This window comes from Chanodichthys erythropterus, chromosome 24 (assembly GCF_024489055.1).
Source record: "Chanodichthys erythropterus isolate Z2021 chromosome 24, ASM2448905v1, whole genome shotgun sequence".
Taxonomy (NCBI): Eukaryota; Metazoa; Chordata; class Actinopteri; order Cypriniformes; family Xenocyprididae; genus Chanodichthys; species Chanodichthys erythropterus.
The window spans coordinates 22984268-22997117 of record NC_090244.1 but is presented as its reverse complement, the minus strand read 5'-3'; the positions used below and the strand labels follow the sequence as shown (position 1 = coordinate 22997117).

Sequence of the window (12850 nt, the reverse complement as noted above, 5' to 3'; positions counted from 1 at the left end):
ACACGACCAGGCTAGCCATGGAACGACCGATGGCCTGGGCCGCAGCCTTCGTAGCTCGCAGGGTAAGATCCGTGGCGCTGCGGAGATCTTTGAAGGCTGGCGCGTCGATTCCAGACTCATCCAGAGAGCGGAGGAGTTTGGCCTGGAATACTTGAAATATGGCCATGGTGTGGAGCACAGAGGCAGCTTGGCCCGCCGAGGTGTAAGCCCGTCCAGCCAGAGTAGAGGTGGTCCGACAGGGCTTGGAAGGAAGGGCCCTCTTCGTCTTCCAACCCACAGCCGCGGGAGGACAGAGGTGAGCAGCCACCGCTTCATCTAGGGGTGGCAAGCGCTCGTATCCCTTCTCCTCGGCGCCGTCGACGGCGGTGAGGGCGGAGCGGTGCGTAGTGTGGAGGCGGGCAGAGTAAGGAGCGCCCCACGACTTCGTCAGCTCTTCGTGGACCTCAGGAAAGAAGGGCGCTGAACGCTGGCGAGGTGCCTCGTCCAGGCGGCTGCGAGACGGCTCCTCTGGAGGGGCCCACTCGAGGTCCAGCTCTTCAACGGCCCTAGACAGGATGCGGAAGAGCTCGGCATCCATGCCCTGGCCATGCTCGATGGGTTCCAAGGGAGGCGGTGGAGCGGGGTCTTCCGGCTCGCCAGCCCAACCTTCCGCTTCGGAAGCCGCAAGAGACATGGAGTCGTCTTGTTCGTCGTCTGTTCCCCCGAATGAGACGAGGTCACTCGCTTCTGCGGAGGGACGCTGCTCAGGGCGAGAGAACAGAACGGGAGAGAGTTCCCTGGGAGGAGAGGGCGAGGCACGCGGGGGCTGGGCCGGCGTGAGCTCGCTCAACTCCTGGCGCTGAGTCGCTCTACCCCGCCGTCTTTTCCTCACCGGCTCGCAGGAGGAAGGAGACGGGAGGGCGCGAGCGGCGAGATCGCCCTCAGTGAAGAAGGCGACCCGCGAGAGCAGGGAAGCGAGACTCATACACTCGCAGTGCGGGCATGAGTCTCCAGCGAGCGCGCCGTCTGCGTGGGGCTTGCCCAGGCAAACAACACACTCGCTGTGTCCATCGTCGTTGTGCAGGGGGGCCCTGCAAGTACCACATGAGTGGCGGGGCATCGTGAGACGCCGCTGCCGTGAAAACGGCAATTGGGTGGCTCTTTTAGAGCGGCGAGGGCCGCGGAAACTCTTAGAGCGGAAATTCGCTCTTTTAGAGCGGCGTTTAAGCCGCGGATGAAGCTCTCAGGCGGCGCGCCGGATGGCGGCAGGGAACACACAGGAAGCGGCCGGAAGCGGGAAGCGGGAGGCGGCGGCTCGGCGACGGCGCTAGAAGCTGCAGTCCGCGAGGGCGCCGGCGCTTTCTTCCACCGGCGAGTCCAGGCGAGTCCGCTGCAGGAGCCTCTTCAGACGGCGGCGAGAGCAGAAGGCGGCGAGCTTCTTCGGCTTCAGGCGGAGATCAGCGAAGAGAAGTAGATGTCGTCGCTGAAGGAGAAAACACTGAAATCCTATGGCGAAACGCCTGCTTATATAGCCCTATACCCCGCCCATTTCGGCGGGAATATTCGCGCGCTTTGTCGCCATAGGCCGCGCAGCTATGCCGCGCTGCCATTGGTTCAACAACTTGTCTATGAGTGAACCAATGACGGTGCAGTTACACTGCGTTATTGAAAAAGGCTTCAGCAGCGGGGAAAAAGGGAGACCCTTCCCCATACGCAGTACGAGTGAAGTATCGAAAGGGAACAGCGCTTTTTGTTCTGTATTTATTGTTACTGACCAAGAAACAACTTCAGATGATTTAGTGACAGAGCGGTCTGAACGAATCCAAATAGTTTCAGATAGTTATGCAAGTGCCTTTGGCCAATTCATGAAAAAGAAAGAATCGAGACAAAAGAATGATTAATTCACTAATGATTGGTATCACTGGTTCAGTCGACAGAAATTCGGGACACACTTGGTAGTCTTGGGTAGGATTAGTGGTGTGGGTGCCCACGGGCTGGATTGAGATGATTGGCGGGCCGGACTTGGCCCACGGGCTGCCAGTTGAATAGTCCTGCTGTAAAGGGACTAATGTAATATAAATGCTGATTAGATGAGTAAATGTGTGTTCTTTCAAGGGTAACATTTAGTTTATACTTTTGTTTTTCTTTTTTTTATCATTTTAATATAGTAATTTAAAGCTAGGAGAGGCTAGCAATAGCAGGCTAGCTTTGAAAGCATAACATCCCACCCTCCCTTCAGAGCATATCCAAAAGCACACCTCCTCCAAAACACATGAATGCGCACAGCCAGAGCAGAGTCTGCATCATGAGTGTTGAAAAACATTGCCTATCTTAGCTTTAAACTTCTGATTTAAAAATGTCATTTTGTAATGTGTATCTTGAACAAAGAATCTTCTGAGACTTAAGCCTTAAAACCACTTATTTAATTTTGCTTTGAAAACTGTAGATATCATGTACATCTTTTGTACTTTGAATAATTAAATATCTTATCATTTTGTTCTCTTTTGCATGCACAGAGCCAGATGTGATCAGGAATCTCAAAGTGACCAACATAACAACATCATCTGTGTTTCTGAGATGGGATGAACAAACTGAAAATATACCTTTCTTTAAAATTACATGGACTGTTGATGACATAAATGAAAATAGAACTAGTAGCACTTTTTTCTGTGACATCACTGGTCTGACTGCTGGAGTTAATTACACATTTTGTGTCACTGCTGTTATTAAAGATAACGAGAGAGAAAGTGAACCATCCTGCATCTCAACATATACTGGTATGTACAGTTTTAAAATATCTTTTGTTGCATCATCAGTGTTAATTTTGACAGCAAATTTTGATTTAGTTTTAGTCATAGTCTTTTGACTAAAATGCCAGTTAGTTTTAGTCATATTTTAGTCATCAGAAATTGTTTTAGTTTAAGTCTAGTTTCAATTGACTAAATATCATAAGATTTTAGTTAAAGTGCAAAAACACACGAAAGAGAGCTTATCATTGAGGTACTATTATAGTTTTTGTTTAAAATTTTGATTATATTTGATTTTAAATTTTTCTGCTTTCATTGTAATTTTAGTTAAAAGTTTTAGTAATTTTTTGTGTGTCTATGTTTTAGTTTTTGCTTTTAAATGTCCACATAGTTTTTATTTTTTTATTTTTAGTTATTTTAGTACATCAGGTTAAGCTGAAGCTTGGAAACTAGATTGAATAAAATAAGTTTAAATTTTTAATATATTTTTTTTTATTTTTTTATTTCAGTTAATGTTTATTTCAAGTAATGAAGATTTTTTTTTTTAATGTCTTTAGGTTTAGCTAACTATAAAATATATAGAAGAATGTGTCCAAAATGTTTTTAGTCTTTCCTTCCTGTGACAGAAGATACAACAGTTTACTATGAATTAAATAGAAATTAAATTAAATACAGTTTATTGTGTAAACAAAATAACAATAATTACCAGGAAAAAATAATTATAAACCATCCCGAAATACACTGTGACTCTTATTTTGAAATGTATGAAGTCTGCACTGTAGCAGGCTGCTCATTTAAGTTCAGATGAGGGAGATAAAATACTTCATCATAATTCATCAACATTAGCTTATAAGCAATCGCTTGGCATAAATGTGCGCTATTCATTGATTGTGAAGCAGTGAGAAGTCACTTCACACTCACACTTTTCCTGCTGTTAGATCAGCAAGTCCATCTTCCACACGGGACAGCAGTCCTGACTGGATATCTTTCCAAATTGTCCCTCTCTATCATTTTCGTCTCATTTTTATTCTTTGACAAAGATTAGAGTAGATTTTAGTCATAGTTTTAGTCATTCAAAATTTTTTGTCATTTTTATTTAGTCATCTTCTCGTTTTCATCTGTGAAAAAAATGTTGTTGATGAAAATTATGACAAATTATTTGTCAATCAAATTAACACTGTGTATCATACCTGCACAAACTGACTTATTACCCAAGAATAATTATTCCAGTTCGCAAATACACTCAAACTATTGCTGAAACTATTGCTAAAACTATTACCGTAGTGTAAACTCAAAACAGCAGGGAAGAAACTCAACACAGTGGAACAATAGAAACCGTGTTTCAGCAGTGTAATTGCAGAGCAACGCAGATAGAACGAAGAAGTATAAATGCTATTATGCTAAATGCTAGGCTATGACGTACACTCAATGCAGAAGTATAAATTGTCCTTTAACTCATGTCAATTGTATGACCCATTTTAGGGGCGATCAAAATTACATTTTTAATTCAATCAGAGCTACAGTATAGAAATGTATTACTTTCTGGGGGGATCAAGCCTTAATTATTGGGGTCAGACAAATGCTGAATCAAAGCATAATTGTATCATTTTCACCACTTTCACTCCTCGACACAAAGCAAAATTAGATCAGTAATCTCAAAGTTAACATCACAACATCATATCAGTGACATGTGATGAACCCATTGGAAATAAATTTTTCTTTAAACTTAATTGGATGGATAAGAAAACGCAAAAATGGAAATGCAACAGAAACTAGTAACACTTCATTTAACATCACTGGCAGCAGATGAAGGCGAAACTTTCTGCATCTCACAATATACCAATATGAAAATTATATGTTTGTACATTTATATTAATTGACTTACCCTCCAATAGACTTTTTTTTTCTAATAATTTGTAAATGCACTATAACTGTATATGTACCATGTCCATCACTACTCATTTGCTGTCTTCATTCATTTTAGTACTAATAGCCTTCCAAAGCTCCCAGAGTACATATCAGAAAATTGCCTTCCCCCTACATTTTGTCTGTTATGAATTTCTACTATTGTTCTGTGTGATGTTTTTCTAAATCAACATCCATGATTTGCTTATCTCTTCCTCACACAGAGCCAGATGTGATCAGAAATCTCACAGTGACCAACATCTCAACATCATCTGTGTTTTTGACATGGCAAGAACCAGTTGGAAATAGATCTTTCTTTAAACTCAACTGGGCTGGTGATAAAACAATTGGAAATGCATCAGAAATTACTAACACTTCCTATAACATCACTGATCTGATTGCTGGAGTCAATTACACATTCTGCATCACTGCTGTGGCAGCAGATAATTCAACAGAAGGCGGCGCTATCTGCATCTCACAATATACAAGTATGTAAAATTATAAAACATCTGTTGCTTGCTACATTTAAACAAATTGACTTCTGACCACCAATGTATATTTTTCGGTAAAGGCACTACAACCACCTCCCCTTGCATTTGTTTAATTGTAGCAAATCTCTATCTAAAGCTTCTGATAAGGAATTAATATCAGAATAATGCTTTCCCCTTGTCAGTCTATTATTCATTAACTTGGCTCATCAGTTAACATTTATTCCTATATGTTTTATACTTTGATTGTGTGTGTGTGTGTGTGTGTGTGTGTGTGTGTGTGTGTGTTTTTAACAACATTTGTAAATAGTTTTTTTCAATCCATTCAGAGCCAGATGTGATCAGGAATCTAACAGTGTCTGAAGTCACAACATCATCTGTGTTTTTGACATGGGATGAACCGATTGGAAATAGATCTTTCTTTAAACTTCAATGGACTGATGTTGAAACAAACAGAAATTACACAACATCTAGTAACACTTCCCATCTCATCACTGATCTGATTTCTGGAGTCAAATACACATTTTGCATCACTGCTGTGGCAGCAGATAATTCAACAAAAGGCGAAACTTTCTGCATCTCACAATATACCAGTATGAAAATTATAAAATGTTATCTCTCCCTCTCTCTCTCTCTATTTAAATCAGTGGCTCCCAAACTTAAAATATTTTCAAGCACCACCCAACCCCCACTTTGTGTTTGTCATGTAAATATTTGTTTTGTTTTTGAAAGTCTCTTCTGCTCACCAAGGCTATTTATTTAAAAAAAAAAGTACACACAGTAATATTGTGAAATATTTTAATTTTAATAGATCTATTTAAATGTTTTAACATTTAATGTATTCCTGTGATGGAAAAGCTGAATTTTCAGCATCATTACTCAAGTACTCAGTGTCATATTATCCTTCCGAAATCCTTCTAATATTCTGATTTGCAGCTCAAGAAACATGTCTGATTATTGTCAATGTTGAAAACAGTTGTTCTGCTTCACATTTTTGAGGAAACTTTTTTTTCAGGATTCTTTGAATATACATGCAACCTGTCAGACATGACCTTGACTGCAAATATCATAATTAATTTGAAAAATTGTAATTTTTGTTTTGATTAATAGAGTAGGCTACTACTTAACTAGACTACTTGGCATCTTGTTTGGCTTCATATTGACAGAAGCTAATATTTTGAGGCACACAACACACTGTAGTCTATCTACATTTTAGCTATCGTTGTATTGGTGAATCTGAGGGCGATATTATATGCTATATGCTACATCCGTGCCACAACAGCTGATGTCCAATGGACATGACAAAGCGAACATTGCAAATCCATTTGTCCTTTGTGTTAGAGCACTGGAGTTCATCACAAATAGAACAGGGCATCGGTTTACTGTCTGTATTTGTTGTGTCGTGACGTGTTGTGCTGCATCCATTTACTACATCACTGACTGAACCTCACTGGGGTCTATTTGATTTTGCCTTATTGCGCCGCTTGTGACTGGTGTAGAAACATTGTTTTGTTATTTGTGAATTTAAAGTAGATTCATCATCTGTTTTACGCTTACACTTTACGAAGCATTCAAGCAAGTACTGCGGGTCATTTTGAGGTAATTAAAATATGTCAAATTAATATTTTGTGTTCAATTATTTATTTTACTTATCTAACTAATCAAGCAGCCACATAATAAGTGGGATACTTACGCAGTGACGTCTAGTACCACCCTGCAGAGGTTTCTTTGCCTAACAGTCTGGTGACTGTACACTATTCCTTAGCCTTGCCACACCACCCTTTTCATAACTCTGTGCCCCTCATTTTGGGAACCACTGATTTAAATTAATTGACTTCTGACACTCCAATAGACTTTTTTTCCTAATAATTTGTAAATGCACTATAACTATACCCCTGTCCACCACCACTCATTTACTGTCTTCATTAATTTTAGTACAAATATACTTCCAAAGCTCCCATTATAGAGTACATATCAGAAAAATGCCTTCCCATGCCTTCCCACTCGTCAGTCTATTATTCTATAATAGCCAACCAGTTCTTGTTTTGTCTTTTATGTATTTCTACTAGTGTCCTGTGTGATGTTTTTCTAAATCAACATTTACGATTTGCTTCTCTCTCCCTCACACAGAGCCAGATGTGATCAGAAATCTCACAGTGTCTAATGTCACAACATCATCTGTGCTTTTGACATGGCAAGAACCAAATGGAAAAAGATCTTTCTTTAAAGTTAAAATGAATGAAGATAAACCAAACGGAAATGCAATTGAAACGACTAAGCCTTCCCATCACATCACTAATCTGACTGCTGGAGTCAATTACACGTTTTGTGTCACTGTTGTTACTGCAGACAACATAAAAGAAAGTGAACCATTTTGCATCTCAAAATATACTGGTAAGTAGAATTTAAAAAAACTATATATATTTTTTTGCTACATTATTCATGCTCAAACTATTTGACTTACTGTATGACCTAGGAATAATTATAGTCCGCCAAAATTCATTTTCATTTTTTTTTTCTTCATTGAACAAATTATTCAAAGTTCTTGTTATTGAGAAAGTATGTAAATGATTTGCCTACTAATGTAACCTCCATCTGGGAAGTAGTTGAGATGTGGATCTAATTGCAGGCTTTAATAATGAAATCCAAAACTCAGAAATACATGAATCATCCAATTTCAAACTCTAAATCCTACTGCATGAGAGTTAAACATGTCAACATAAATAGGGAATGTGTTAAACAAGATCTAACAAAAAACTCATGAGAAGGAAGGGTATGAATAAACAAAGGATAAAAAATTTAACTATAAAGAGCTGAGAATGATTAGTAACTAAGGTAAACATTATAAACAGGTAATAAACTACAGGAAGCAGAAATACAACCAAGAGTGATTGAACATATCAAAATAAAAGTCTCAGAACATAAAATAACACATGATTTGTGACATTTTTCCTTCACCCCCTTAAATGGCAGCCCTTATGTCAAACAAAAGAAATCAGTTCAGGTAGGCATTGCTTGTAGGTGGCAGTAATGGGAGGGAGGGCCTGTGCCATGGAAGGAGAACAAATCACAGCTGGACCAAGGTGAAGCTGGGGGGTGGGGGGTGGAGTACCCAATGGGAGCCAAAGGGTTGGAGAGCCAGTAGATTGATATACCAAGATGGAGTCTGGGGAACAAGGAACTGCTGTGGTTTCTGGAAGGTAGAAGACAACGGTAGAGCCAAGGAATTGTAGAGAAAAGGAGTTATGGTTCCCTTTTGAAAGGGAACTTCAACTCTGTGCTGATTGCGCTTTGGGGAACGTCACGTGACCCAGGTGTCTGAAAGCAACTATCCAACAACTCCAATCCCTATTGGCCGGCGACAGCCACTGACGTCATACGGCGTGACCCGGAAGTATAAAGGGAGTGCCTGGAGAGACAGAAGACATATTTTCGTCTTTCGGCCCTGTTTCTGTCTGATTACAATTATTCCAACTCCAGTAGGGTTTTTTATATGCCTTACTAACGTTCAAGAGGATATGTTTATTCGTGTCCCCGGGTTTGACACTTATATTCACATTTTCTGGGAGTTTTTCTGTCTGGAGAGGAGCGAGCATACACAGTGCTTGAGGGCGCTGTCTGTGTTTGTCTGTTGTTTACTGTGAGCGTCTCCCTTTTCGGGACGCTCCGTTCTCGTTTGACACTCTTCCCGAGGGAAGAAGTGTCTGCATCTGTGCCTTATGGTACTGGCCCCGTTTGCTGAGGCAATACGGTGGCTGCGATCATAGGGCTTGCAGATGAGTTTGTTTCTGTTTGATGTCTTCGTGTCCGGCGCGAGCACTCATCTGGCTGTTGTGTGTGTGTGGAGCTGCTGTGTTTGGGAAGAAAGGGGCCACGCGCGGATGGCTCGACGAGCGGTTCCTTTCTGTCCATTAATGCAGCGGCTTCCATGACTTTCCATTCCCTTCTGATCTCCTCGTTTGAGATCGGGAGGCATGGAAAAACCCCTAGCCATCCAGATTTGTATCTGAACCCAGACAGACAGGAGGAGGAAGAGGCAAGAGTGAGGTGGGTGATCGATTGTAAACACTGTTGCGTTTGTATCGATTCCCCAGCTACTTAGGGCGATTTATATCTACCCTCTCCTCTTCCTCTTCCGCCTCCTGTATGTATATATATGTGTGTGTATATATATGTGTGTGTATATATATGTGTGTGTGTGTATATATATATATATATATATATATATATATATATATATATATATATATATATATATAATATATGTATGTTTATTGCATATGCATATGTATATGGACATATTCATGCTCAGATGCTTCTTATGGTCAGACTGATGGCTGGGCCCATAGTGATTATTCATATCAGCCCGCAGCAACAAGTGTGTGTGTGTCTAAGATCGCTGTTGTGCGTCTTATTTTTTGTGATTTAAAATCTCTCTCTTTGTCTGAGGACAAGAGCTTCAAATATATATATATACATACATACACCACATAAGACACAAATATATATAAAGAAATGGCGGATGAAAGCAGCAAGCGGTTCAGGAAATGTGTCCATCCCTGCACTTGCTTTATCCCTGACGGGGATACGCATGATATGTGTGTTGTTTGCCTGGGGGTTGAGCACGTGCATTCGTCCTCTATGGCTCAGTACAGATTTGAGAATCTGTATGGAGAGAATTATTTTCCTCTTTGAAAAACAGCATATACATCAAAGCGCTGCATTTGCTTTGAAGTTCTAGACTTTTGCCCTACATCGTATGTGAGCTTACTTATGCTGCCACAGGTTAGCACCTGTTCCCATAATGGCAGGCTTTTTATGTAGCCGTTATGGGAGACACTGGTGACCTATATTCCCCATTAGTAGGTTTATTGGTGTTAGTTAGTGCATCACCTGTTGGATTGCATACTCACGGTAGTATAGAACCACTTTTTGAGAAAAGCTGGTTTGTATTAGCTCCCTTTTTGTGATCTTGTTAACAGCTATATTGCATATAACTTTGATCGTAGGCTCTTATGGTTAATTAGCCTCCTTCTAGTTAGCAATTGTTTTTATAACAAGTGCTGTTAGCTGATCATAGTTTGCTCACATAGTGTACAGCATTTCACGGGCTGAAGCCATGTGTCATTAGAATGGTAGGCCCCAACAGGCCTCTTTTCTAGTTCACATGCTGGCACAGTCTGTGTTTCATTTCAACAGTTGCTGAACTGGACTTATGCCATATGTCTAAAGGTTGCTAGGCCCTATGGGCCGCCCTTATTCAACATAGTGGTATATGTTGATGTGTATTTCTCTCTGAGAACCTTTATATACACTTCTGGTTGGCCAGGTGCCCAGATGATATTTAACCTCCTTGGTGTCGGTTATTTATCGTTCTTCGGTGCCTAAGAACACTGCCATGAGCTGATGCCCACGTGTCTGTTGAGGTGATAGGCCCACATAGGCCTTCCTCGACTATGTGTCGGCGTATGTTGTACTCCTCTTGCTTGAAAGAGTAAAAAGTTGCTTTTACTGAGTACACTGCTCGTTGGATTGTGTTGGGTAGATTATCATACGGGCGCTTTGCAGTCTCCCATGCTGCCATTGAAGTTGCCTGTCTGCTGCAGCCAGACAGGTGTTCAGGGTGGCCCCTTCAGGCCACTTTTTGAGTTGCTTCTGCCTTTCTGCAGTCACTCTTACCTGCTCTCTTCTATGAAGAATGCGTTATGGAGATTCTGTACTCAGACAGGGTTGGCCAAGACTAAGTTTGTCCTATGACAGGCCAGGTCGGCCTCCCTGGTGGCATTAGGGGTAACTTCGTTCCCTCCTAGTGACTGGACGGGGTTCCCATCGGTTCTCTGGCCTCATTCCCTTAAAGAAACCACTTTGTCTGTGGAAAAGTTGGTTTTAGATGCCTCTAGCGGCCTTAGTAGGCCTTCCATCTCTGGAAGGCCTCTGTTGGCTCAGCTTGGGTTGTTGGCCATAGGGAATGCTGTCACTGACAGCCTGGTGTGACCCGACGGTGAGTTGCTAAGCATTTCCTTCGAAACTGCTTGACGTTTGTCAGCCATATTATTTGGCATGCACTCTCCTCAAGCATGGCAGCGTGGGTATATCGTTCCCCAAAGCTCAATCAGCGCAGAGTTGAAGTTCCCTTTCGAAAGGGAACGTCTCAGGTTATGTATGTAACCATGGTTCCCTGAGAACAGGGAACGAGACTCTGCGCTTTCCAGCCATGCTTCGGGCTGGCTGCCTGCAGAACAGTCCCTCAAGACGATAGATGTCTTCTGTCTTTACAGGCGCTCCCTTTATACTTCCGGGTCGCGCCATATGACGTCATAGGCTGTCGCCGGCCAATAGGGATTGGAGTTGTTGGATAGTTGCTTTCAGACACCTGGGTCACGTGACGTTCCCCAAAGCGCAATCAGCGCAGAGTCTCGTTCCCTGTTCTCAGGGAACCATGGTTACATACGTAACCTGAGACATTTTGAAGGGCTAAAGCAGTGCCAGAAAATCAGAAATCTTAGGCTGAGTCAAAGAAACAGAACCACAGTGACTCTGGTCAAGTGAGTGAAGCCGGTGAAGGTTGTATACTAGATGGAAGTGAATGACAATGTGGAGCTATGAATGAAATGAGTGGAACCAAGGAGTCTGTCATGCTAGACAGAACCAGTTCAAAATAAAGAGAAATGGATTATATAACCGGAAGAATGATACCTGTGTTTAGGTCAAGTAGGGCTTTTGGGGTAGGCATGAGGGCACCAAGTGCTGGTTCCGGGATAAACAGGCCCTTTGACAGAAATTTTGTGGCAAGCTAGCTTTTACATCTTCCCCTACATCTCCCTAAGTTTTCTTAATGTTCTTCAAGGGGATCAAGCCTCACCCTTTTGCTTTGAGAAGAACACTGTACAGCAGCATCTTATGCTCACAGACTCACTGAGCTCTGGTGTATTTGAAAATTCTGTAAAGAAGTTACTTATCATTTACTTTTCTCTCCCCCACACAGTGCCAAATATGATCAGGAATCTCACAGTAACCAACATCACAACATCATCTGTGATTCTGACATGGCAAGAACCAGTTGGAAATAGATCTTTCTTTAAACTTCTTTGGACTGGTGATAAAACAATTGAAAATGCATCAGAAATTACTGACACTTCCCATCACATCACTAATCTGACTGCTGGAGTCAATTACACATTTTGTGTCACTGCTGTTACTGCAGATAACTTAGGAGAAAGTGAACCTTTTTGCATCTCAAAATATACTGGTAGGTAGAATTTTTTAAATATTATTATTATTATTATTATTATTTTTTGCTTTTGCTATATCATACTTGCTCAAACTATTTGACTTATGGCATAAACTCTGAAGTACATGAAACATTCAGTTTCAAACTCTAAATCATTCTGCTTTAGTTAAACATGTCAACATAAATAGGGATTGTGTTAAACAAGATCTGGCAAACAACTCCCCTCACCCCCTAAAATGGCAGCTTTCATGTCAAACAAAAGAAATCAGTTCAGGTGGGCATTGCTTGTAGGTGGCAGTAATTGGAGGGAGGGCATGGGCCATGGAAGGAGACCAAATCACAGATTTAGAGAAATAAAAAAACATTGGTGCGCTGGAGGGAATGGAGACTGAGGGAGAGCAGAAAGATCGAAGGGCCAGGGTGGAACCAGAAGAGCCAAAAACAAAGACAGAGATGGGGGTTCAGAGATCCAAGGTGATCCTGGGAAATTTGAAAGAGTG

The 12850-nt window shown here is 41.5% G+C and overlaps 1 protein-coding gene across 1 annotated transcript in view; it reads left to right on the top strand.

Annotated features, from left to right (window-relative positions):
- Window positions 1–12376, top strand: part of LOC137014807 (receptor-type tyrosine-protein phosphatase eta-like) — a 69784-nt gene extending 57408 nt beyond the window's left edge. Inside the window, exons 9-13 of the mRNA XM_067379326.1 lie at window positions 2496–2756; window positions 4856–5119; window positions 5449–5712; window positions 7250–7513; window positions 12105–12376. Coding sequence (XP_067235427.1) covers window positions 2496–2756; window positions 4856–5119; window positions 5449–5712; window positions 7250–7513; window positions 12105–12376 — 1325 coding nt within the window. The remainder of the gene's footprint in view (window positions 1–2495; window positions 2757–4855; window positions 5120–5448; window positions 5713–7249; window positions 7514–12104) is intronic.
- The last annotated feature ends 474 nt before the right edge of the window (window positions 12377–12850 follow it).